We start from the raw sequence: 23,894 nt of genomic DNA on the forward strand, positions 1-23,894 counted from the left end.
CGACGACGATACCATAAATAACAAAACCCAATGATTAAGGCTCTGTTGCACGTTTGGCTGATTACACCAGTCTCTATATCTTGAAAGGCTTTCAAATTAAAAAGCTCACAGGTGACGTGTCTTTGTCGCCTTAATAAAATGGATCTGTGGAATTTATTGCCCATCACATTTTAGATTAAAGTTCTCAACCAGGCCAAGGCCTCTGCATGTTGGACCTGTGTCCCCGTGCACGCCTTTAGAAAGGACCGGGTCTCTTCTCATGAAGTTATCCCGTGAATAAAAAGAGATTAAAAAAATGAAAGTCGATGGAAAAAATATATTTATTATAATTCATTTAAAAATAAAACTATTTATTACACAACAATACAAATATCACATTATTTTTTTATAAAAAAACAATAAACGTTGTTCAAAGCTTCTCGTACTTAATTGTATAATTTAAAATATTTTACTTTTTATTCACCTTTAAGTGGCATACTGTCTTTGTCACTTTAAGGTGTACAATAAGTATTTAGTTAAAAGTATTACTATAATTATGCCACTATTGGACAAAGGCCTCCCCTAAGGACAGAAAGAGTTTCTTTTACAGAACAATAATAATATTTTAATGAATATAAACTTATTTGCAAAATATTAAAAAGGACGGTTTAATAACTAGATATTTTCTAGAACAAGCATTTTTGTGATAAATGCTTGTTCTGAGTCTGGGTGTCTTTGTGCATATGACTTGAATATTTGTGAAACCCCCGCGACACAAGGATTAAAATGGCTAATGGCGGGAGTTGTATTATTTTACATTTTAATAATAAAAAATATTAAACAGAAAGTATATTTTACATAATTATATGTATTTTGGTATTAAAGCACAAATTTACTCTTAATTTTTAAAAAAACTTAGTTTCATATAAAAAAAGATGTTATATTTAACTTATAATAAAACTAAGCATTGTACTTAATTATCACTTTCAATTAACAGTGATAGTCGAATGGTATAACCTATTGACTGCCAAGCCAAAGGTCGTGAGTTCGAATCCCGGCACAAATGTTTAAAAAAGCCGTGTTTAATATTTTTAAATTATCTAACTGAGGGAGAAAAATAGATTTTTACTTTATAAACCAAGTATTCATTCCCATTCCTGTTATTCCTAATGCCAAGTGAAAACGCAATGACAGACTAATAAATAGGCAGTTGCTATGACTAAATGGCCTATCATTACAGGAAAGCCTATTTTGAAGAACTGCATGAAGCTTATTCTATATCCGTGGTTTTCTGCTATCCCTACGCAGACGACATTTGAACTTGCGCCTATTAATGTGCCGTTACCTGGAAAAAAGGAAAAAAAAGTTAAAATGGCGAATCTATATACAGCATGTTATTTAATTTCTCGCAGATTCACAGGCTTGAATGTCGGTTATAGCTGTAAAAATATTACTATTCTTGAAAAAAGAAGGATTTGAATAGGCTATGTATCAAACCAAGGTGTCTACTTTGATACCAAATTTCATCGAAATCGGTCTAGCCGTTTAGGCTTGATGAGGCTTGCACAAAAATTTATAATATTATTTTGAATAAAATAAAACATCTTAAACCGCTTTTTTTTAGAGACGCCTCCAATTTTATCCTAAGCTATTGCCATCCCATTCATTTATATGCAGTTAGAAAAGGAAGGAAAGTCATACAGATAAAAGGATGGACAAACGAACGGACGGAAAGACAACCAAAAAGACGGAAGGAAGGAGACTTTGACTTTCATTTACTTTTTTCATTGGTAATAGAATTAATTTCTGTCAATAACAATATTTGTTTCGAATTTTCACATATTTTTATACAAAAGTTATTGCAAAATACTCACCTCCCAAACAGACTCCATATGAGAGCGCCCAGATGAGCGGCGCCATCGGCAGGTTGAGAGTTGGATGGGAGCCCAGTGACGTCACCACGCGGACCATCATCGTCGTCAGGGGGACGTTGTCAACGAAGGCTGAGGTTATACCTGATACCTACAAGTGTAGTATCAGTTAAAAAATATATGAAGTAGTGTCCTCAGAATCATCGTCCTAGCCTTTTCCAACTATGTAGGGTTCGGCTTCCAGTGTAACCGGATTCAGCTAAGTACCTGTGTTTTACTAGGAGTGACTGCCTGTCTGACCTCCTCAACCCAATTACCTGGGCAACACGATACCACTTAGTTAGACTGCTTGTCAGACTTTTCAAGCTGCTGACTACCTGTACTGTCAAAGATGAATTAATAACAGCCGAGATCCACAATTTAACGTGCCTTCCGAAAAACGGAGGAACCCTTTATGACAAAGAAGGTCACCTATCTACGGACCGACCGTATCAAAGTGTAACTGTAGCAAGAATGAGATTTAGTAATTGATACTCTCACTTCACAATGGATTTCAATATTTGACTGCACGGATAGCCGAGTGGTTGAGGTCATCTCGCCAAATCCACTGTGCGCGACGTGTCGCGGGTTCGATCCCCGCGTAGGACAAGCATTTGTGTGATCCACGAATGCTTGTTCTGAGTCTGGGTGTCCTTGTGCATGTGAATTCCTTAGTGCGGGAGTCGTTTATTTTTTTTAAATCCTAATTTACTAAAACTATTTTTATCATCAAATAAAGCTAAAAACGCTCTTGATTAAGTCATCAATATTCTGTATCAATACACTCCTTGTCGCTCCTTGTAAAACACTGGCACTTAACTGAATCCGGTTAGACTGGAAGCCGACCCCAACATAGGTGGGGAAAGGCTAGGACGATAGTTACATAGTATAATAGTTACCCATATCATGAGTACCAGCGCCACAGCCAACCTGTCGCTCTCATCGACTCGTAGGATCAAAGCTTCCGTCCAACCACCAATATACCCGATCAGACCTAGTTTAGCTAATGCCTAGGACAAAAAGAAAATTATATCTTCGAAGCAATCTTTGAATACAAGAATAGTTTAAGAGTATGTAAGGGGAAGTTTGAAAGTGGCACCGGTTAGCGAAAAACTACGTGGCAACCGGCTGTCATGGTATCAAATGAGAGTCATGTGGTGAGGAAGTCGTTGATAATGGATGTGGATGGATATAGGGGAAGAGGGCGACCAAGGAAACGATGGATGAATTTTGTAAAAGAAGATATCACTGCTAAGAGTGTTACTTGTGAGATGACGTCAGATAGGAAGGTATGGAAGAAGACATGTTTGCCGACCCAAAATAATAATTTGGATAAGGGCAGGGGAATGATGATGGATAAGAGTGATAAGTCAATTAAGAAGACTGTAAAAAGCGTGGGGTGTTTAGTGGATCTGAAAATATTTCTTCGAAACCACGGACACTGTCTCGCTTTTTTACATTATTTTTTTCACTTTCCATTATTATTGTATTGTCACCGTACCGTGTACCGTTTGAAGTGGGTAAATATCAAGTCCAAAGAAGTTGGTTACAACAAACATACATAATTACAGGTGGAGCCAATAAAAGCGTAAGGCGTGTAATAAGGTAATGGAAATCGGAGGACTACGTGGCGTAGGAGAGGCCTATGTCCAGCAGTGGATAATGATAGGCTGGATTCTTTAACAGAACTTGTCCGCTATAAATGTCTAATGAAATTTTAGTTTCTTTTTTTGCCAAATACTCTAGTTCATGACATAAAAAAATTTCAAGCCCAATTTACCTCCATCAACACAAAGAGAGCAGCAAAGAACAGCAGAGTAGACCACTCTATCCTGTGCAGAATCGGTTCCAGGTCTTCACGGTCTGCTAGAGTTAGAAGCAGTAGGGATCCTAGCAGAGCAGTCCAGCCTAGGGAAACTCGGTCTAGAATAATTAAAGTAAAATTAAAGAATATGTCATCACTATCATCATCATCCACAGCCTTTATCCTCCCACTGCTGGGCATAGGCCTTCTCTTTCTCGTGCCAATTTCTACAATCCTGTGCCAGTTTTATACAAAATCGACCCGACATATTATGTCATCAACCCATCTTGCTCCCGGACCACCGAAGCTTCTTTTGCCTTGCCTTGGCAAACTTAGAGTTTTTAATTATGATTCTTTAATTAACCTTTTATTGTTTGTCTCTAGCTGTGGGAACTCTTTTCTTTTGAATACTTACTGAATTGTGGTAATGAGTGCAGAAAGAATGCTATGACAACGAAAGCTATGGTCACCGAACATTTCACTAACAGCCATTTGTCTTTTATTTTGTACTGGAAAGAATAAGATAATTAAATAAAATTATAATATGCTTAAACAAGAAATCATTCATAGATATTAATTTAATATAAATTCCGCAAATCACTCGTTTAACAAAATATATATAAACTGCAAATAAGAAAACCGACTGCACTTGACTAGACAAATCCGCAAAACTGAGGGTTCCGTGCAAATAACTTGAGTGAAAATATCGAAAATGGTCAAATCCGAACCGTTCCATCTATTGCTCAACCTCGACTTTTACTTTCAGTACAGTTTGATTGCCGCAGCATAAATACACCATCTGTGAAAATTTCAACTGCCTATCCAACATTGTTCATTTGATGCAGCCTGGTATCAAATAGATAGACAGCGGAATATCAGTAATAGGGTACCGATTTTAACCCTAAATATAAGCATTAAGAACAACATTAATTCCATTGCTGAGCAAAAACCTTTCTCCTTTCAACGTATCAATAAAAAAATCTCTTAAAATGCTATACCGTAAAACGGAGTGAATAGAAAACAGTGTTTTTAGGGGTCGCGTATATTTTCTTACATAAAAATGCTAAAACACAATTACTTTCTGAAATACTTGAGAATTTTCGTATAATCATCAATTTATATGTATTTTAATAAAAACACTGTTTCTATCCATCATCGGCCTAGCCTTTTCCCAACTATGTTGGGGTCGGCTTCCAGTCTAACCGAATTCATCTAAGTACCAGTGTTTTACAAGGAGCGAGTGCCTATCAGACCTCCTCAACCCAGTTACCTGGGCAACACGATACCCCTCTGTTAACGCTGTTTATATCCACGAAAAAAAATACTTTATTCACCCCGTTTTACCGTTACAAAGATCGATTACCTTTTGCCTCATATCAGCCAACGTACTCTCATAGCACGCTTTGGGACAGGCCCTTGTCTTGGCCTCTTTGACTAAAACTTCCAACTTGGCTGCAAGCCTGTTGGCCTTACGCTCAATCCTCTCTTTAACTATACTCTGATCGTTGCTGAGGTGAGGTAGGGAATCTGCGGCACGACGCCAAACTGATATCTCGTTGCGAAGATCTGAGAGGAGGTGATAAGAGAAGTAGCAAGAGAGAGAGAGAGAGGGAGAAATATCCCCTTTATTCATTGATTTTGTTATCTAGCCCACTGTGTACCACTGCTGGGATTTGCCCAGATTTGCTTCAAAATGTTTTACTAAGAAAATAATTCCTATATCAATAATATAATACTCCATAACTTTCACACAACGCCATCTAGTCTTAAACTAAACAAAGCTTGTATTAAGAGCACTAGACAAATGATAAACATACTTATATATTTCTAAATACATACATAATATAGATAAATTACACCCAGACACAGAACAAACAATCTTACTCATCACACGAACCCTTGTCCTGGGTGGGAATCGAACCCACGACCTCCGGTTTAGCAGTCAGGGTCACTAACCACTAGACCAACAAGCCAGTCACTTTGAAAGCATTTTCTTTTGATATAACGACTCTTATCATCATCGGCTTAGCATTTTTCCCAACTATTTTGGGGTCGGCTTCCAGTCTAACCGGATTCAGCTGAGTACCAATGTTTTACAAGGAGCGGCTGCCTGTCTGACCTCCTCAACCCAGTTACCTGGGCAACACGATACCCCTTACTTAGACTGCTATAACAATTCTTACATTGGTGATATTACCTTGTATATCCTTAGATTCGTTCAGCCGAAGTGTGTTAGTATCTCTGAATATAAATCGAATCTGTATGTATGTTTGTATAGCCACGAGTATGATGCCAAACGTCATGTGGAATGTGAAGTTCGTGAAGTTAATTCCCTGGGAAAATTTAAATAGAGTAAGGTAGTTTTGTGTTTGAACGGGTTTGTCTACTTAATGGCTGGTCCGATTTTGATGTGACTTTTACTAGTTAGCGGAGTTGTGTACTTCTATTTTATTTATTTTATACTGGACTCATCTTATTTCGAAAGGAATTACTTTTTTTATCGTGTAATCTCATACATAAATTGGATAAACAGAATTTTTAGATTTAGTTACAAACGCAAATAGTTTTTTTAACCGACTTCAAATAGATGGGGGTTCTCAATTCGTCGTTCGTCCTCAGAAATTCGTACTTAATGAACCAATTTTGTTGTTAATTTTTTTCAGTTGAAATAACTGTCATTGGGTCCCACAAAATTATCATATTTTGGTCAGTAGTTTTTCATATAAAGTCAATTGTATGTTTTTTCTTTAAACAATATTATTATTAATAATACTTACAGCTTGCACAACCTGCTTATTACTCGCTATAATTACATTTGGTGGGTCTCCCACTGGCGTCGCAGTACCACCCAAATTACAAAACAGCACCATGGATATCAATACTGGGACCGGATTCAAACCCATCACCTCACATAGCCTGGGGAGATAGATAACGGAGAAATAAGGCAGGCCGAGTTTAAAATAATAGAACTGGGTAACGGCACCGGCTTACTGGCTGGGTTAACGGGAAAGAACGGTTAAACGGGAGATCACCTAGTATAGAGGAAGTCAGAGATCATCAAGGGGGGGGGTCGGGAGTCATTTAAGAGGCGAAGTTCGGGAGTGTTCCACATGAGGAAGTCAAAAGTAATTGATGAGGAGGAAGTCGGTAACATCTCGAAATTGGGATGTCATAGGTCACCTAGTCTTAACGTGGGAGTCATCCAGAAATTGGTCAGTCTGGAATCTGATGATCTGATGTCATCTATAGTAAGGAAAATGAGACGAGATAAAAAACTTACGGACCGTTACCGAGTTACATTGCGATACCGAAGGATTATTATCCCTGTCCTTATCACTCGTACGCACAGTTATGGAGTCAGTTGGTCGATGACGGCTGTCGTTATGTGTTTCGTGGTACAAGAAAGCAGTCAGTACGGCAGTTGTCAACATTTGGTCCGCTATGTTGTGAACAAGTTAATTCCTTCATTTTTGTCAAAATTCGAACTTCATAATACTTTATTCAAATAAAAATGTTATGAATCCCTGAAAATTTGTTTACATTCTTTATCTCGTCTCGTTGGCCTAACTATAGAGGTTCATCTAGAACGAATGTCCGTGACTATCCAGGGTTAAAGTCAGAAAGCATTGAGAAGAGGAAAGAACAACCAAGGGGGTTTAATACTAATTCTATAACTTGCCTTATAGTAACTGGTGTCATCAGTAGCACAGTTGTCACGTTATCCAGTAGGAGTGACACAATAGCTGTGATCACGCAGAGGAGGGTTATTAACGGCCATATTTTCCCTCTTGCCAGCTGAAACAAAATATTCAATGTTGTTGAGATACATTACTCTGTTATTTAAAACTATACGGGGTGGAAGGGACATCGACGCGTACCCGTTTTTCAGGGGTTCTGGACATGATCCCATTCATTTTTTTTTAATATTTAAGTCATGTTTCTTACCAATATCAAAAATATCTTCATACATTTATTACTATTTTCTATTTCCTTTAGCATATGTATTTTAATAGTATTACACAGTGTAGTATAATGTACTAATAATGAATTAAATAAACACACGTTTTTAAATGTCACTCCAACAAAATTTTATCAAAATTGGTTTATTATTATTATTATTTATTTATTCAAAACAAAGGCGTACAAAAAAATCGCCAAACTGTATGAAAGTTTGTTGGTTGCATTGCATTATCATCGCGTTTGAAGCTTCCCTGATGAAATTTCAGTTTCCTAGCTTATCGGGAAGTGCCTCAAAGTTGAGTTACAAAAATCCAACCGGCACGACAAACAAACAAGAAAAGTGATTGTATGAAAACATATACCCATTACCTGAAAAGTAAGCACAGCAAAATAATCAAAGACTCCAGTTTCAGCCAGGATGGCGACCAGCACCATCATGCTGAACAGCAGCAGCAGGGTCTCCACGTCCAGCCAGGAGACCAGCTCCGGGAGCGAGGGTCGCTCACCCACCAGGGAGAGAACTGCTATGGATGTGGTGGATAGCAGAAGAGCGGCCATCGTCCTATTTATAACCTAGAGGCAAAATATGTTATTGAAATTGCCTGTTGGTCTAGTGGTTAGTGGCACTGACTGGAGGTTGTGGGTTCGATCCCCACCGACGAATGTTTGTGTGATGAGATAATTGTAAAATGTTAGACACATATTTTTGGAAAAATTGACAAGGTCTGTTTTAAAGTTTAAAAGAGGGCGTCATGCGCACCACTACCATTTTTTCATTAGTATATTATAATGCTTTTTCTTCACCAGACATTCCTTAGCAATAATTCAAATAGTAAAACAATCTTTTCACCTGTAAAATAATTAAAACTCACCTCAAAAACTATCAACGCATACAAGGCACATAACAAGATACACGCATATATAATCCCAGTGGCGCCATCTAGCGGATCCAAGGTATAACTCATGGTGAAGGGCGTAGTTATGGATGCCGTCGACTGGATCCTCACAGCCAGGAGTCTGGAGACTGTGGTCTCGAGGTGGAGGACTGCTGAACGAGTTTCTGTGAGGTGGAAGTCTTGGGTCTGGTCTTCGAGGTAGATGGTCCATTGTGGTGACGACTGGAAGACGAGGATTTTTGGAGGTTTTATGTTATATGGATAGCTTGGAGATATAAGTCGGTTTTGTAATGAGTTAGGCGCGCAGTTCCAAAATATCATTCTTATGGAGAAGAACCGGCAAGAAACTGGAGAAGTTACTCTTTAAAAATAAATTATTACAGTAGTCTCATACATCATTATTTATGTGTGTTTAATTACAGTCTGCCTGAGCCCATGATACCTGCAAAGGTGTCGAAACGTCGGGAACTAAAATCTAAAATTAAACCGCGATAAAATCCATAAAACTAGTTTTCATTCAACGAAAAAAAAATATTGAAAATAAAGAGATTCATTTTTTCAATACTACCAAAAACAAATTGATATCTTTTTCCTTATGGCGTGAAGTAAAAAGCGACCTAAACAACATTAACCTACGTAAACAGTTGGGTAAGACTTACCGGTAAAGCCTTCTTTTCCCCATTATTATCAATCCAAGTTTCAATCCAAACCACCATTTTGGTCATATTCTCTTTCTCATTCTCTTTCAATTTCTTTTCATATGGTTCTGATAAGAACGGTCCGGTTAACTTCAGTAGAATCGAGAGCTTATGTCCACTATTTAGAAGTATAAAGTCTGTGGAAGATGAAGTTCCTGCTATGATAATGCCTTGAGATAAATGGTATGTTTTTGGCCTTTTTGTTTTTCGGTTTGAATAGCAAATGACCTTGGCTTTGGACAGACGGACAGCGGAATTTATTCTTTAAATGGTCTAGTATGAATTTTCATATTTTTTGCCAAGTTATTAGATTGTTTTCCTTAAACCGTTCCACGTATCTTAATTTATATTGCTTAGTAGACATAGTAGGAAACATTTACATACATATGTATATTCATAAATATTTTTATGTCTCTTCTTCGAATAGAAGTAAGATAAATGAGGAAAAAGCTTTGAGTTTCAAAAACCTACATTTGATTTGAATTAATTTCTCATATATTTGCCAAGCAGTCTAACTAAGGGGTATCGTGTTGCCCAGGAAACTGGGTTGAGGAGTTCAGATAGGCAGTCGCTCCTTGTAAATCACTAGTACTTAGCTGCATCCCGTTAGACCGGAAGCCGACCCCAACATAGTTGGGAAAAGGCTGGGATGATGATGATTGTGACTTACTTTTAATTTCTCCCGGTGCTACTGTTGAGTGTCGTGTTATTTCTTCTTTCTCATTGTACATTAAGAATACTATTGTAAAGAATATCCAGACTCCTACTAGAATTGTGAGTTTGACTGTTTGTCTTGCTTGTGCCACCTGTGGAGAACAGTATTTATATTGATATTGAAAAATTTAAAACTTATAATGTTGTGTCCAGTAGTGGCAGACCTCCTGATTTAACGTTGCATGACGATGATTATTTTATTTTTTTTACGATTTAAGTTAATTTAAATTAGATTAAAATAAACAGGTTTTCTTATTACCTTTGACTTCTTATTCGGTATACGGACATCATCAGGTCTGTAAAAAAAAGCAATTTTAAACTCTAATAGGTAAGATACATGGATCAGGTCTGTAAAAAAAAACTATTTTTAACTCTAATAGGCAATCTGTATGTATATGGTATATGTCAAATTTAGATACTGTTGGTGTATGAAGGTATTTTTTCAGTTCTGTACCCAAAGGGCAATGGAGCCCTGTCCCAAAGGCACCGCCGTCTAGTCTGCCCACCAAGCTGTATTTTATGAATCGTCACGCAGTTAAATTTACAGATAATGTGTTGTCATTACCGTTATAAAATTATCATAAAGAAGTCATCGAAGCAAAGATAGATTACTAGACATACATATATTAGGTTTACGTAAGTTTGTTTTCTTTAGCCTATTTCTACAGAACTATCATAGTCGCGACTCTAACTTCGACGACCTCCGTGCTCGAGTGGCGTACGCACCGGTTTCAAGGTTCGATCGGTCCCGGGTTCGATCCCCGGTCGAGTCAATGTAAAATTCACATTTCTACATTGCCTCGGGTCTGGGTGTTTGTGGTACCTTCGTTGTGTCTGAATTCCATAACACAAGTGCTTTAGCAACTTACTTGGTTCAGCACAATGTATGTGATGTTGTACGCATTTATTAAAAAAAAAACTCGCTCATGAAGGGCTTTTTTTCAATTTTTCTTATCACATTACAGATTTTGACCAATCGTAAACAAAATACCATCTAGTAGGCAATAAAAGCACTTACCTCTGTTCCTGTTTTTCTTCTGCGCCATTCCTTGCTCCATTGATTATAGTAAGATCATCCTTATCACCAATATATGTGGCAGAATTTACGTCTGGCAGTCTCTTTGTAGCTGAGGAACCGTTTTTTGGATTCTCTTGAAAATTATCAATCTCCCCTTTGGAGAAAAGGATATTACTAAAGTGGGGTGTTATTAATTTGTCGTGTCTGTCTACCTGTCTGGCATCAGAGCTTCGGAACGGATTGAGTGATTTTAATTTAGATTATTTTAGGTGTATAATTCATCTTTAACGCAAAATTCATGGCATTTCATTACATCGAAATAAGGTACATCCAAGCTAAATATTACATTTTTAGAAGAATTTATGGTTTCAATACTAATTTTGCTGAACAGGGTCGTTTTATTCAATGCTGTAAGAATAAAAAGTGGCATAAAAATAGAAATATGTTTATTAACACTTTTTTACATATTGGATTTATCCGAGTTTGAAGCTAGGCGACACAATTATGTGTGAGACATGTTTGATCAAAATCGGTTGAGCCTTTCAAAAGTTGCGGCATGGAGACTTGCCTACTGTTAGGATTTTTTAATATTTAATTTTATCTTTTCGTAAATCATTTTACGAAAAGATAAAATTAAATATTATATCATGTTTTGTAACTCACACACACAAACACACACACACACACTTGCACTCACACATTTGCAATTCAATAATTTCAACCCCAATATTCATGACTGTCGTCACCAGCTTCAACTTTTACCAAGTTTGTTGGTATCGGCTTCCAGTCTAACCGAAGCCAAAGCTTGGGTTACCACAAATTTATCTGTTACCCAGCAAATTGATGATCTTTAAAGCCGTTGCTTAACCTCGATGTTTATTTTAGTATTTGATGTTATGGCAGCAACCAAAAACTACTTGACAACCCTACTTGTTGCTATATAACCAGCTCAAAAATGTGACTTAATTTGTATGGTTTTCATTTCAGTTCAATGACTACTATGAAAATCTGAAAATCTACAGAAAAAAAAATATGCATTGAAGTAGCAGGCACTATAAAGAGAAGAATCGTGTTTAAATTTCAAAAGATTTTTTGTCTTATTAAGATATGTTAAATTTTAATTAGTCACATTTATTTCTTAAACAAGAATGTATTGTTTCCTTACACTCTTAGGGTCAATTCCCATTGAAAGAGCAGTGACCGTAAAATAATAAACTGAGCAAGGCGCTGTGAGATCGCGCATCTGGAAAAATAGTCCAGGGCCCCAGTTTCTAATTAAAAATTCAGTACGGAACGGAGCACTTAAATGAATTTCCATTTTTTTTAATCTAGCCCACTGTATCCCACTGCTGGGCAAAGGTTTCCCCACACCCTTCCACGATTCTCTGTTCTAGGGCTCATGGAACCAGTCCGCACGGTAAGCGTGACGATCGTCTCGCCACCGCTTCCTAGGTATCCCACGGTGACACCGTCCATTAAATTATTGAGTTGAATAAATGCTTAGGAGAATATGAATAGTGGCAAAATTTAATCCAATTTCCATTCATTCATCGGCCATTGTAAATAGAAAAATTGAGTGAACGGCTGGACCGATTTCGCTAATTCTTTCTTGATGTATTTGTATAGTGATTTGTTGGATCCATGCGCAGCCCCCAATAATATAAAGGTACCGGGTACGGGACCTACTTATTCTCGCGAGTGAAAACGCGGGGCACAGCTAGTACTTACTACTAAGACAAAAACTTACCCTGCTCCTTCTCATATCGCAGCCTAAACTTCTCCAATGACGGATCATATTTCACTTGATCAGGTAGCCCGAGCCACACCTGAACAGCTTCCTCAGTCAGATCAGTGGATACCAATGAGTATTGACTTCTAGATAAGTCCTCATTGCTTCTGGCTGTCTTCCAGGGTTTGGCTGTTTTCAGTAGCTTATCCATTGTGGTTGTAGTTTGTTTTGTTCATTTTCTGTGAAATGAAATGAAATGGTTGTATCCCACCCGGGTTCACGGTAACCATATCGGACGGTGGGTCCGATGGTACAGCTGGTACCTTGGATTAACCAGATTATTAGTATTATCAGTATTTTGATCGAAGCGGCAAACAAAAGTTAATTAATAAAAAAGTCTAGAATATTTTTTTCATGTTTTTAGCTACGCAGACACTCTAAACGTAATCCTACATATTACCCGGCTATATGAAATGTCATACAAATTGTCAGATAAGATATATGGATGTGATAAATGACGCAAAGTGTTTTATTGTATGCCGACTGCACAAAAACCTTGTTATAACTTTTGGAAACGAAATTATATCATATTATGACATTCTTCGAAGAAACTAAGTTTTTTCTGCACATAGAAGAAAATAATTTTCTACAAGAACGTAATGATTATGAAAAATGATATGAAATCATCAATATGAATCATTAACTGATTTTAACCCCGACGCAAAAAGAGGGGAGTTAGGAGATTGAGATTGTGTGCCTGTCTGTGACAGAAAATTAAACAGGTGAACCGATTTGGATGCAGTTTTTTGTGTCAGAGGTGCAGAGGTATGTGTAAATATTGAAATTTAGTTTGTTTTATGACTTACATGATTTACCCAACCTAGTTATGAATCTCGAGTTCTTCCAATGTTTAATCATGTTATTAACACTGTTTAAGTGTTAATAATGCGACTTTATTTCATATCTTTTGTTTGAATATTTCATCGTTTGTTGTTTAGCTAATAGTCGTATTTTTTTTAAGTACTTATTACGGCGATCACAGGTTTAACTACACTTAATACAGTCGATGCTTGGATGGGTGACCTACGTCATAACTAGTTCTTCCGTGTTTAGGAAGGCCGAAGTCGCTTCGGGTAGTCAGTAGCTATTCAACACTTGGTAAGAAGGTCGCTAGAATCACAAGCAATCATTATTATCGGGTGATCTTCGACTCATCCCAAGGCAACCTGGAAAGTTCCCTCGCAAATAAACGTAACTATAGAAGGAACATTGTGTTTACATCACACGTTGCATCGTTTCCATATTCCTTGTATCTAAACAGTCTGTTAATTTATGTCACCAGCATAAGGCCAAAGATCATTGCTATCTGTACACACGTCTACGAATATTGGTATAGTAACTCGTTGCAATAAGGAAGACAAATCTTTTAAGTCTTTCAGATAGAAATATTAGACAGGTATTTTTGAGCCTATGTTTGAACAATCAAAATTTCCTAAAATAAGCTTCTTTAGGAGAGAGTTAAATAATTATGTTTTTCAGCTGTCTCGTCTAGTACTCATAATACAAGCTTTGCTTAGTTTGAGATTAGACGGCGTTTTGTGAAAGAAGTGAAATTAAAATGAAAATATCCTATCCTACTATTTTACTTACTTCTTCCTACTAATATTATCAACGCAAAAGATTATTTGTATGGATGTTTGTTACTCTTTCACACAAAAATTACTGAACGGATTTAGACGAAATTTGGTACACAATTAGTTTATACTCTGTTTTAGCGCATAGGGTAGTTTTTTCCCGATCTTATGTCCCTATGAGATCATTTTTTATTTGTAGCGGGTGGGCCCGCGGACCATGGTATCTTATTAGTACAGAATTTTTAAAACCCCTTTAAATTGAATACAGGTAGATACTAAATATTAAAATGTGTGACACAACAGCAAATAATTCCTACAAAAGAGACATCACATCTCTTGTGAAATACGTTTTCTTTATCAACAATTGTATTGTTTATACATTGCAATTTGTAATAATTGATCGGTGTATTACACTCGGGCCACTATCAGTGTTTCTACATTTGTTACTGTTGTTAGCACACTTATAGTATTACCAGAAAATTGATAAATTCCTGGGCCCCGATTCTGCTATTTACAACGGCCGATGAATTAATGGCAGTTGAATTAAATTTGAAATTATTCCTATTCTCTTAAGCATTTTGCCAACACAATAATTGAAAATTCTTTGCACTGAACTTAAGTGTATCGTCCCGTACTGAATTTGCAATTACTGTGTAGAAAAATGTTTAAGAGAATACGAAAATTGTCATTTTAAGCCAAATTTCATTCATTCATCGGCCATTGTAAATAGCAGAATTGGGGCCCTGTTGTATTGTTTTTCTTAAAAATAGAATTAAAAATTGGAGGTCTTGTTAATTCCAGACTCGATTCGAGAATGGTCTATTATGGGTTTGCGAGATTATTTTGTTTCTTTTTAGGGCTTAGTATCCAAAGGTTAAAAGCAGAACCCTATTACATTCAAGTCACATGCACAAAGACAACCAGACTCAGAACAAGCACTCTTGGATCACACAATTGACTTTTCTACATGGGGATCGAACCCGCGACATTGACATACATAATATTGTGTAACTCGGAGTGAGGTTGTTTCAGTCTACCATTCGAGATTATGTATGGAGGTTGAATAGCCAAGGTTTTTTTACCTTAAAGAAAGATTATCTTGCAAATACTCAAGATCTTGATATAACACATTTCATATTATTTTCGCATCGTAGTTTTAAGTTTCCGTAACCTATGGGTAAAACCGTACTTAGGCTCTGATATCCTGTCTGTACGTCTGATACTAGACTCTATATCACGAACCGTGATGGCTAGACAGTTTTAATTTTCACGGATGATGTGCATAATTCTCTCGCTGCTTAATATAATAAATGTCGCGGTGGCTTTGCGGGTTTATAGACGAGATGCAGGTTCGATCCCAACGCAGGCAAAGTATCATTGCGACTTTTTCAAAGGTATATGTATTTTTATATTTATTCTGAGATACTACTCACTAACGGTGAACGAAAACATCGCGAGGAAAACTGGATAACCAAATATTGTTTAAAATGATTAAATTTGTTTTTCTTTAGCCTTCTTGTACCGAAAAAATTATGTCGCGAGGTTTTTTCTTATATTTCTATGGGGCTACTCAAAAAGGTACATTACATGAGCTGATTTATTTGCGTAGCTCATAGTAATGTTTATAATTCAAAGTTCATAGCGAATTCTAGTTTTTTGACCTTGAAGTGCGTGCGAATATATACATCATAATGATTACGATTAAGTACTTAATTTGATAAAACAAAAACGGACGCAACAAATCGAAAATGATCCAATGAGAATCTAAAATCGAGATAAAACCATCTTGTGTTAATCCTGGTTACAAACCATCTGTGTATCAGCCCGTGACCATGATACCTGCAAAGGTTTCGAAACGTCGGGAACTAAAATCTAAAATTAAACCGCGAAAAAAATCCGTAAAAGTAGTTTCATTTCAATTTCGTTTAAATCCGTTCAGTGGTTTTTGCGTGAAAGAGGAACAAACATCCATACATAAAAACTTTCGCGTTTATAATGTTAGTGGGAAGTAGGATCAGTAGGACAAACTATGAATCCTACCAACAAATAAATAAATAAATTATCTGGATATACAATATTAACCACAGATTCAATTAAAAATACAAAGAAAATTGTTTTAAAACAAAGCTCGTTTAGTGATCACACTCTTGTTTATGTTCTAAATACAATACCTACAAAAATAAACACAGTACACTTTAAAAATACCTACAGAATATAGACGAGTATATGTAGAATGATTATTGGCAAACACCCAATTTCTATTAACACACCACAATAACACTTTTAATTCACAATTTTAACAAAACACGACAAATATATTATGATAAAAAGGTTTTCGTCAATATTTTGACAGATAACAAAAAATGGCGGGACGGAGTTTTTAAGCGCAAGCAACGGCCGTGCGCGTTCAGCCTGTCGCGCTATCAAACTGAATGGCGAATTGTGTTAGGCGCGAATGTCATTGAAAATTTTATCATCCGCATATTATTATTATGATCGGCTTAGTTCAAGTTTATTTATTTACAATATTAAATTGGTGTTATTGAACTTGAAAACAGCCGGTTCGCGTTAATGTTAACATTACAAATTACAAATAATTACTTTGAATCTTTGTCATGTATTTAAATTATTATATAACTAGCTGTTGCCCGCGACTTCGTCCCCGTGGGTAGAAGATATAAGTTATGATTTATATCTGCCCTGTTTTTTCACATTTTCCATTGTATCTTCGCTCCTATTAGTCGCAGTGTGATGATATATAGCCTATAACCTTCCTCGATGAATGCTTTATTCAACACAAAAATAATTTTTCGATTTGGACCAGTAGTTCCTGAGATTAGCGCGTTCAAACAAACAAACTCTTCAGCTTTATGTATTAGTACTAGCTGTTGCCCGCGACTTCGTCCCCGTGGGTAGAAGATATAAGTTATGATTTATACCTGCCCTGTTTTTTCTCACATTTTCCATTGTATCTTCGCTCCTATTAGTCACAGCGTGATGGTTTATAGCCTAAAGCCTTCCACGATGAATGGTCTATTCAATACAAAAAGAATTTTTCAATTTGGACCAGTAGTTCCTGAGATTAGCGCGTTCAAACAAACAAACAAACAAACTCTTCAGCTTTATATATTAGTATATATAAGTATATATAGATAGAAGTATAGATTACGAAAATTTAAATAGCAAGACAAATGGTTAGCATTATGTTGTTAGATCGAAGCCATGTGACAAATAGTAGATTAGAATAGATTAGATTAGAATATTCTTTATTGTATACCATGGAATTACAGCAGTGATTCTTAATACATACAATGTTAGTATCTTTTGTGGATAGTACTGTTCCATATAAATATGGACTTAAGAAAAACATTTTTTTTACTTGAGCTTTCAATAGTCTTGTGATCACAATTCACGATATAATACACTCTGCTGCTAGTTGGACGGATAGATGGATGGAAGTTTATTTAGATTTTAGTGTTTTTACCTTCTGAAAGCGGAACCCAAAACATCAGAAACAAAATAATGTTAAGTGTTAAAACAAATTGACAAATTCCTTAATCGGTTCAAATTCTACATGTCGTTCCGAAAATTGTTTGAGATGACAATTACATCATAGTTTGTATATAGAAGTATTATATTTGGTTTCAATATTATGAAGGATTATCAAAATGGCAAAATCAAGCTTTTCACACATCTTGTTAAGGGAGTTATAAAGCAAACTGTGTTGGTAAAAACATCGATTCATATTCTGCAGTTAGTCAGAGTTCTAATACCGCTACATACAAATTCCTTACGTAATGGGGGGCTTAAAAAAAGGAGCAGGGGTTGAGTCAAAGTTTCCGTACTTAGGTATGGCACTGTAATATAAAGTCCTAGAAACACAACGTAATGTTTTTGCAACATTGTATCAAATAACTCTGCATAAATGACTATCAAATTGCTCAGTTCCACGTAATTTGGTGTAACGTTTTATAATGCATGTTTATGTCGAAAAAATTAGTCATAATTATAATTATTGTAAACAAGGTACATATGGGTCTACACATACATACTCAGTTCTGTTCAGCTTAATGTCCATATAATAAAAAAAAATACTTTTGAAATAATTAAAGGATAAAGGGATTTACAAAACATCTAAATCAGATTCACAAAACACCCAGACTCAGGACAAGCATTCGTAAATCACGCAAATATATTCTTGTCCTACCCGAGGATCGAACCTGCATTACGTCGCGTTGAGTGGTATTGGCTTATTGGATAGTAATCTATACCACTTCACTATCCATGCAGTCCAGTCTGGGACTACGGCAACACATATCAGTAATTAAGTAACCTACTTATAATACATTTTACGACCAAAGACATTAGGGAAAGCAATAAAGTATTTGAGTATTGAGTATCGCACGTTGATGACACCAGGTTATAACTATCTGCCAACCTATCAACGAATAAGCTGTAGACGAATCACACTAACATTATAAATGCAAAAATATGTGTGTTTGTCTGTAAAACGGCCTTACGTTGAGGTCACTCGATAGCAGCGCCATCTATTGCAAGTCGCAGAACAATGCGGCACCGTTACTCTAAGAAGCACACACTAGATGGCGCCTCGATACATTTTTTTACATAAAAAATTATGTCATTTAATTATTCAGTATTTACTATTAACAGGACATTTTGAATTTTAGAAACTGTTAAACTTCATTTAGCTTACCTGTTCCGCCATTAGACACAATATAAATGTTCAGATTTGGCTAACGGGACATGAAAATGGTCATGAAATTCTCTGTCAAAAAAAAAACTATTCACAGGAATAAAATAAAAAAAATACAATCCGATTTTTTTCCTACAAAAAAAAATATTTATTTATAAAAAATATCAGTTACAATACAAATACCTAACTTAAAAACACTTCTTTTAAAAGAACTACATAAAAAAAACTATTTTTTCTATAGGAAAACTGATAACAAACATTCTAACAGCTGTTTCAAGGTCTACAACTACATGACCTTTAATATAAAGCAACTGTATTAAGAATTAAGTAAACATAAGAACTTTATTTTTATTATGAGTTATTATTAAACTTGTGAATAACGGTAAGACCGAAACATGGATGTTATTAAATAAAGAAAAGAAAAATCGGTGAAATTTCCCAAAAAAAAAACTCTTTAGTCAGACAGACAGATTTCCAAAAAATATTGAATACCTACGTATTTTTCATTACTCCATATTTTTCAAAAGTAAGCAATAAAATATAAAAAGCACTACAGTTTGGTAGTGGGGGCTCAAAACATCACTTGCTAGAAAAATGAATACTGGCAACAGACGTCACACGAGATTTTAAATCTTAAATAAATCATTTTTTTTGTTTAGGAGATAAATAATGCGGAGGTATTCAATATTTTTCGGCGATATTGAATTTATTTGCAATAGCCACAGGTAAAGAAGGATGTAAAAGCAGGTCTAAGTTCGATATAATACCTCGTTTCATCAAGAAATGTTTCTTGAGTCAAAACAATACAGATAAGTTCTATTAATAAAAAGTTAATCAAGAATTTACATTTTAATGAGTATTTTTACCCCATTTATCTTTTTAGAGTAGCATACGCTAAGTGTAAAAACCCTCTTTACTGAAACGTTCGATCGGTTTTTCACCACGCTTAATATCATAAAACGATGATACCTAGAATGTTTAAATATTCACGGATGCTGTATTTCTATGGTAACTATAACAATAAATTCTAAAAATAAAGATCGAAGCTAAACAACGACTGTGAAAGACATACATTTTTGAGTGACATTTTGTGGTCCCTCAAATTTATTTGTACGGAACCCTCCACGCCGCCGATGCAACTCGCACATGACCAGTTTTTACAGTATTTGCTTCTATTATAAACGATAAAATCTCGCTGTCGCTGAGAGACACAGATACACACAATGTAGAGTCGTGTCTTGCTTCCACTACAACTTATTTACTTATTTAAATATATCACTATGTATTTGAGTAATTTTTGTTGTATTTTGAGTATTGTATTTATCTTACAACTAATAAATATTTTCTTTCTTACTTTAAAAATATTTTTACAATAAAAAGAAATAACAAAAGGTTACTAATTTTTTTTACAAAAATAAAATATGGCAACGCAGTTAAGAAAAACTATTCTTAAACACAAACAGAAATAACTTTTAAACAAAATACTAATATTTTTTTAAAGATAATTATATGGCAACAAAAATGACTAGAATAGTGTACAACATTATGCTTCCATTAAATTATCAAGTAATTGTACAAATTCATCCCATGGACACAGTCCATTTACATATTTACAACCTCCCAACTTTAACGGGGTGAATTCTGGAGGATTTTTCAATGACAGACTCTTTCCTTGTCTCATCTGTTCTGTAGCTTGATAAACATAATCAATTTTGACATATCCTTGCCCAGAAATATTATCCACCCACCTCTGAAACACCAATTTACCGCCTGCTGGAGTCATTTCATACTGATTTTTCAAACTATATGGCATAATGTCCAATGCTTTCAGTACTGTGTAGATATTAGCATCATGCCCCATTAGTAATGTTGTTCGGTGGTGCTTATTTACAAGTATATCTCGCATATATTTGAGTAAAGGCCTTGCTAAATCTCTAGCTATTAAAGTTGTGTTAAATATTGTGCTGTGGTAACCTTTGCTGAGCTCTAGAACCAAGTCCCATTGTTTTGTATTTATAAGTTGTCCCCATGCAACCTCTTTTAAAGGAAAACCTTCATAATTCTCCATGATAAATGAATCTATTACAGATTTAGATATTTTTAACGGCCCTTCCAAATTTGGTTTTAAACCTACATTGACAAAGATTTTATTTTTATCTGTGATAAAATCACATTTTCCCTCCAATAAACAATATTCTGATTGTTTATAATCAAGTATGTCCTCAAGATCTCTATAAGAATTGTTTAAATGTAACGATTTTAATAATGTCTGCATTTCTTCTATAGCTTCTTGCCTAAAAATGGCTGATCTATTGTGTATAACAGGATTAAATATGGGATCTGTTGTGACAGACGAATTGTGTATTTTAATATCGCAATTCGGGAACGCTTTGTCGACAAAAGCGTAAGCTGACGCCATAGTTCTTTGTGCAGTGTTTGCATAAACAAAAAAAGAATTTTCATTTGGGCATGCATCATCTAGTAATCCTTCATTTTGTAGCCATTGTTTAAAATATTCACCCATGAAACCTTCTAAAAGCGCGCCTTTAGCTGTTAAATAACCACTTTTTTTTTCTTTCCAAGATGGCCAACTTTTTGGTGTGAAGTTTGCTAAGTTTTTAGACAAAGGAGTTCGCACATTATGCCTGCTTAATATCAACACTTGTTGTAACTTAAAATCTTGTTCACAGTCACCTTGAATAACTGATATTAGCACTAATAAAATTACTAACAACATTTTCTTTAAATATTATCAATCAAAGAAATCACGACACTAAATAGGTTTTATATCCACTTCATGTATGTATCTTGTTGTCTGTACTGATACGAATGTAGTCTTAAGATTAATGAACAAAGGGAAAGTATATTATGTAATACTGCAATCAGCAAGGTATAAAAATAAATAAACAAAGTAGTGTAGGTTTTTACGGAGAATAACAATACTTACTATCGAGCTACTCGAATATCCGTCATTCCTCTGCATTTTGTAGGCACCCAACTTCATATTGTGACCTACTTTAAAGTTATTTGGCAATGTTCATTGCATGAACAGATTGATGCAATGAATCGTGACTACGTAAACAAAGTATTCAAATCAAAACAACTAGTTTGACAAGTTTTTGACACGCAGGTGCAATGATGACCTTGTGCACCTAGTTTACGAATAAAGCTACAAGTTTAAATTCCTCATCGTTTTAAATGTATCGGACATTATCAAAATTAAAAACATATTTAATAATAAGCTTCCAAGTAGTTTTACAAAATAAGAAACATAAAAATATACTCCTGTTAAATGAAAATTTCATTCTTTTTTGGCGTGATTTAGACACCGTGTCAATAGATGGCGTTATAATACAAAAGGAAATGGCAATGCAAAGAAACATTAAGTGATTGAAAAGCCTACTTGAATAATTAAAGTCATCATTCTATCTTTTTGTATCTTACTATATCTAGTATGAAACAAGTCTTGAATTGAATCTACTTACATAATTATGCCTGTCCTACAGGCAAAATAGTTAGATAGGTGTGCATCATTGTGTGCTCAGTTGCGCGGGTTCGAATCTAGATAGACTGTATTGTATATATTCACCCACAGCTAGATAAATTATATAATTTGGAAAAAGGATTTCCGTCTAAATAAAAAAATCCGCTTTTCCATTAAAATACGTAAAACCACCTAACCATTGAGAATTTTACAGATTCCTTGATTTTTTATTTTGATGACGGGTCTGAAGAACTTAATTTTTAAACGATCCATATAATTACCGGCCTATGAATATCCTACAGCTGGGCAAAGGCCTCTTCCCAAATAGGAAAAGTTCTAATCCCAGATTCTGGCACCCAAAAACAAAAATGACGTATCCATACCATCCCAATTCCATTCACAAAACATTATTTACGTTTCAAAACAGCAACATGTCATTTTGAAACAAAATAAACATTGATTACATTATACAGATTACGTCATATTTATTATTAGATGCCGTATTACATGTGCTAGGAGAGCGGGATCTATTGGTCCACGTAGCTCTTGCATTGCCTCTGACGTGGTTGCAGGGCAGTGTAAACCCCACTCTATTTTAAGGTGAATGCCATAACATATACTTACATATAATTATGTGAGAATCGTTATTTGCTTGGTAAGGAAATGGCTTTTAAGTTAGAATTATGGAGGTTTTTGATGGTGTTTTTGAATCGACTTTAAAATGCTGGAGGATATTAAATTGACTGGGTTTTCTTTACGTTTGTATTTGTGGTACCTTCGTTGTATCTGAATTCCATAACACAAGTGCTTTAGCAACTTACTTTGGGTTCAGAACAATGTATGTGATGTTGTCCGCATTTATTTATGATTTTTTGGGGAAAGGTATCGATGTTTTTTTTAATTAGGTAATGTTTACCTAATTGCCTGAATTCATAAGGGTTTAGATTTTGGTAGTTATAAGTATAGTAGTTTATCGTAGATAGTATCTTGTCTTTGAGAATTCTATTTTTTTGGAATTGTGTTTATGAACCTCATTATTTAAGTTAGGTTTTTGAGTATTTTTATTCTGTTTCATTTCTCTATTAATTCGATTGATGCAATAGTTAGTGCAAGACTAATTTGCAGAGAGGTATTTTTAACGACAATCTAAGATGAAGAAAGCTATCTATAACTTTACCAGCCAGTAGATATGTGTGTGTGTGTGTGTAGTATGATTTGCCATTGCGGATGTTCCAAAAAGGTTTAAAAACACACTCACTGTTAAAAATCCTGCTTTATTTTAATGTACTCGGAATCTTTGTCCGTCCATTTTAACATGTCCATTAATGTATTTATTACTTGTGTTATAACTAAG

The 23,894-nt window shown here is 35.3% G+C and overlaps 2 protein-coding genes across 4 annotated transcripts; both read right to left on the bottom strand.

Annotated features, from left to right (window-relative positions):
- Window positions 1-890: 890 nt before the first annotated feature.
- Window positions 891-22,137, bottom strand: LOC113498674 (P protein-like). 3 transcript variants are annotated; one of them, XM_026878785.1, is made up of 17 exons: window positions 22,004-22,137; window positions 12,727-12,947; window positions 10,980-11,133; window positions 10,221-10,257; window positions 9,918-10,053; window positions 9,209-9,384; window positions 8,526-8,771; window positions 8,023-8,226; window positions 7,373-7,488; window positions 6,471-6,609; window positions 5,891-6,026; window positions 5,057-5,259; window positions 4,109-4,202; window positions 3,670-3,812; window positions 2,789-2,899; window positions 1,854-2,001; window positions 891-1,324 (listed from the first exon to the last, which is right to left on the bottom strand). In XM_026878785.1, the coding sequence occupies exons 2-17, from the start codon at window positions 12,917-12,919 to the stop codon at window positions 1,146-1,148; spliced, it is 2,415 nt and encodes an 804-aa protein (XP_026734586.1). In that variant the 5' UTR covers window positions 12,920-12,947; window positions 22,004-22,137; the 3' UTR covers window positions 891-1,145. The 3 variants fall into 3 exon arrangements, with proteins under 3 accessions (XP_026734586.1, XP_026734587.1, XP_026734585.1); XM_026878786.1 differs by lacking the exon at window positions 22,004-22,137 and adding an exon at window positions 16,552-16,921 and having other exon boundaries at window positions 10,221-10,262; window positions 10,985-11,133; XM_026878784.1 differs by lacking the exon at window positions 22,004-22,137 and adding an exon at window positions 16,552-16,921.
- Window positions 20,487-21,997, bottom strand: LOC113498675 (glucose-1-phosphatase-like). The gene has a single exon (XM_026878787.1). The coding sequence runs from the start codon at window positions 21,791-21,793 to the stop codon at window positions 20,600-20,602; it is 1,194 nt and encodes a 397-aa protein (XP_026734588.1). The 5' UTR covers window positions 21,794-21,997; the 3' UTR covers window positions 20,487-20,599.
- Window positions 22,138-23,894: the final 1,757 nt, after the last annotated feature.

The sequence above is a fragment of the Trichoplusia ni genome, chromosome 11 (assembly GCF_003590095.1).
Source record: "Trichoplusia ni isolate ovarian cell line Hi5 chromosome 11, tn1, whole genome shotgun sequence".
NCBI lineage: Eukaryota > Metazoa > Arthropoda > Insecta > Lepidoptera > Noctuidae > Trichoplusia > Trichoplusia ni.

Coding starts and splice junctions, on each gene's coding strand:
- LOC113498674 (XM_026878785.1), bottom strand. CDS start 12,919: ATGGATAAGCTACTGAAAACAGCCAAACCCTGGAAGACAGCCAGAAGC. Junction 7,489..8,022: donor TTGCTGTGCTTACTTTTCAG/GTAATGGGTATA, acceptor ATTTTGTTTCAG/CTGGCAAGAGGGAAAATATG. Junction 1,325..1,853: donor ATATGGAGTCTGTTTGGGAG/GTGAGTATTTTG, acceptor CCTTTTTTCCAG/GTAACGGCACATTAATAGGC.
- LOC113498675 (XM_026878787.1), bottom strand. CDS start 21,793: ATGTTGTTAGTAATTTTATTAGTGCTAATATCAGTTATTCAAGGTGAC.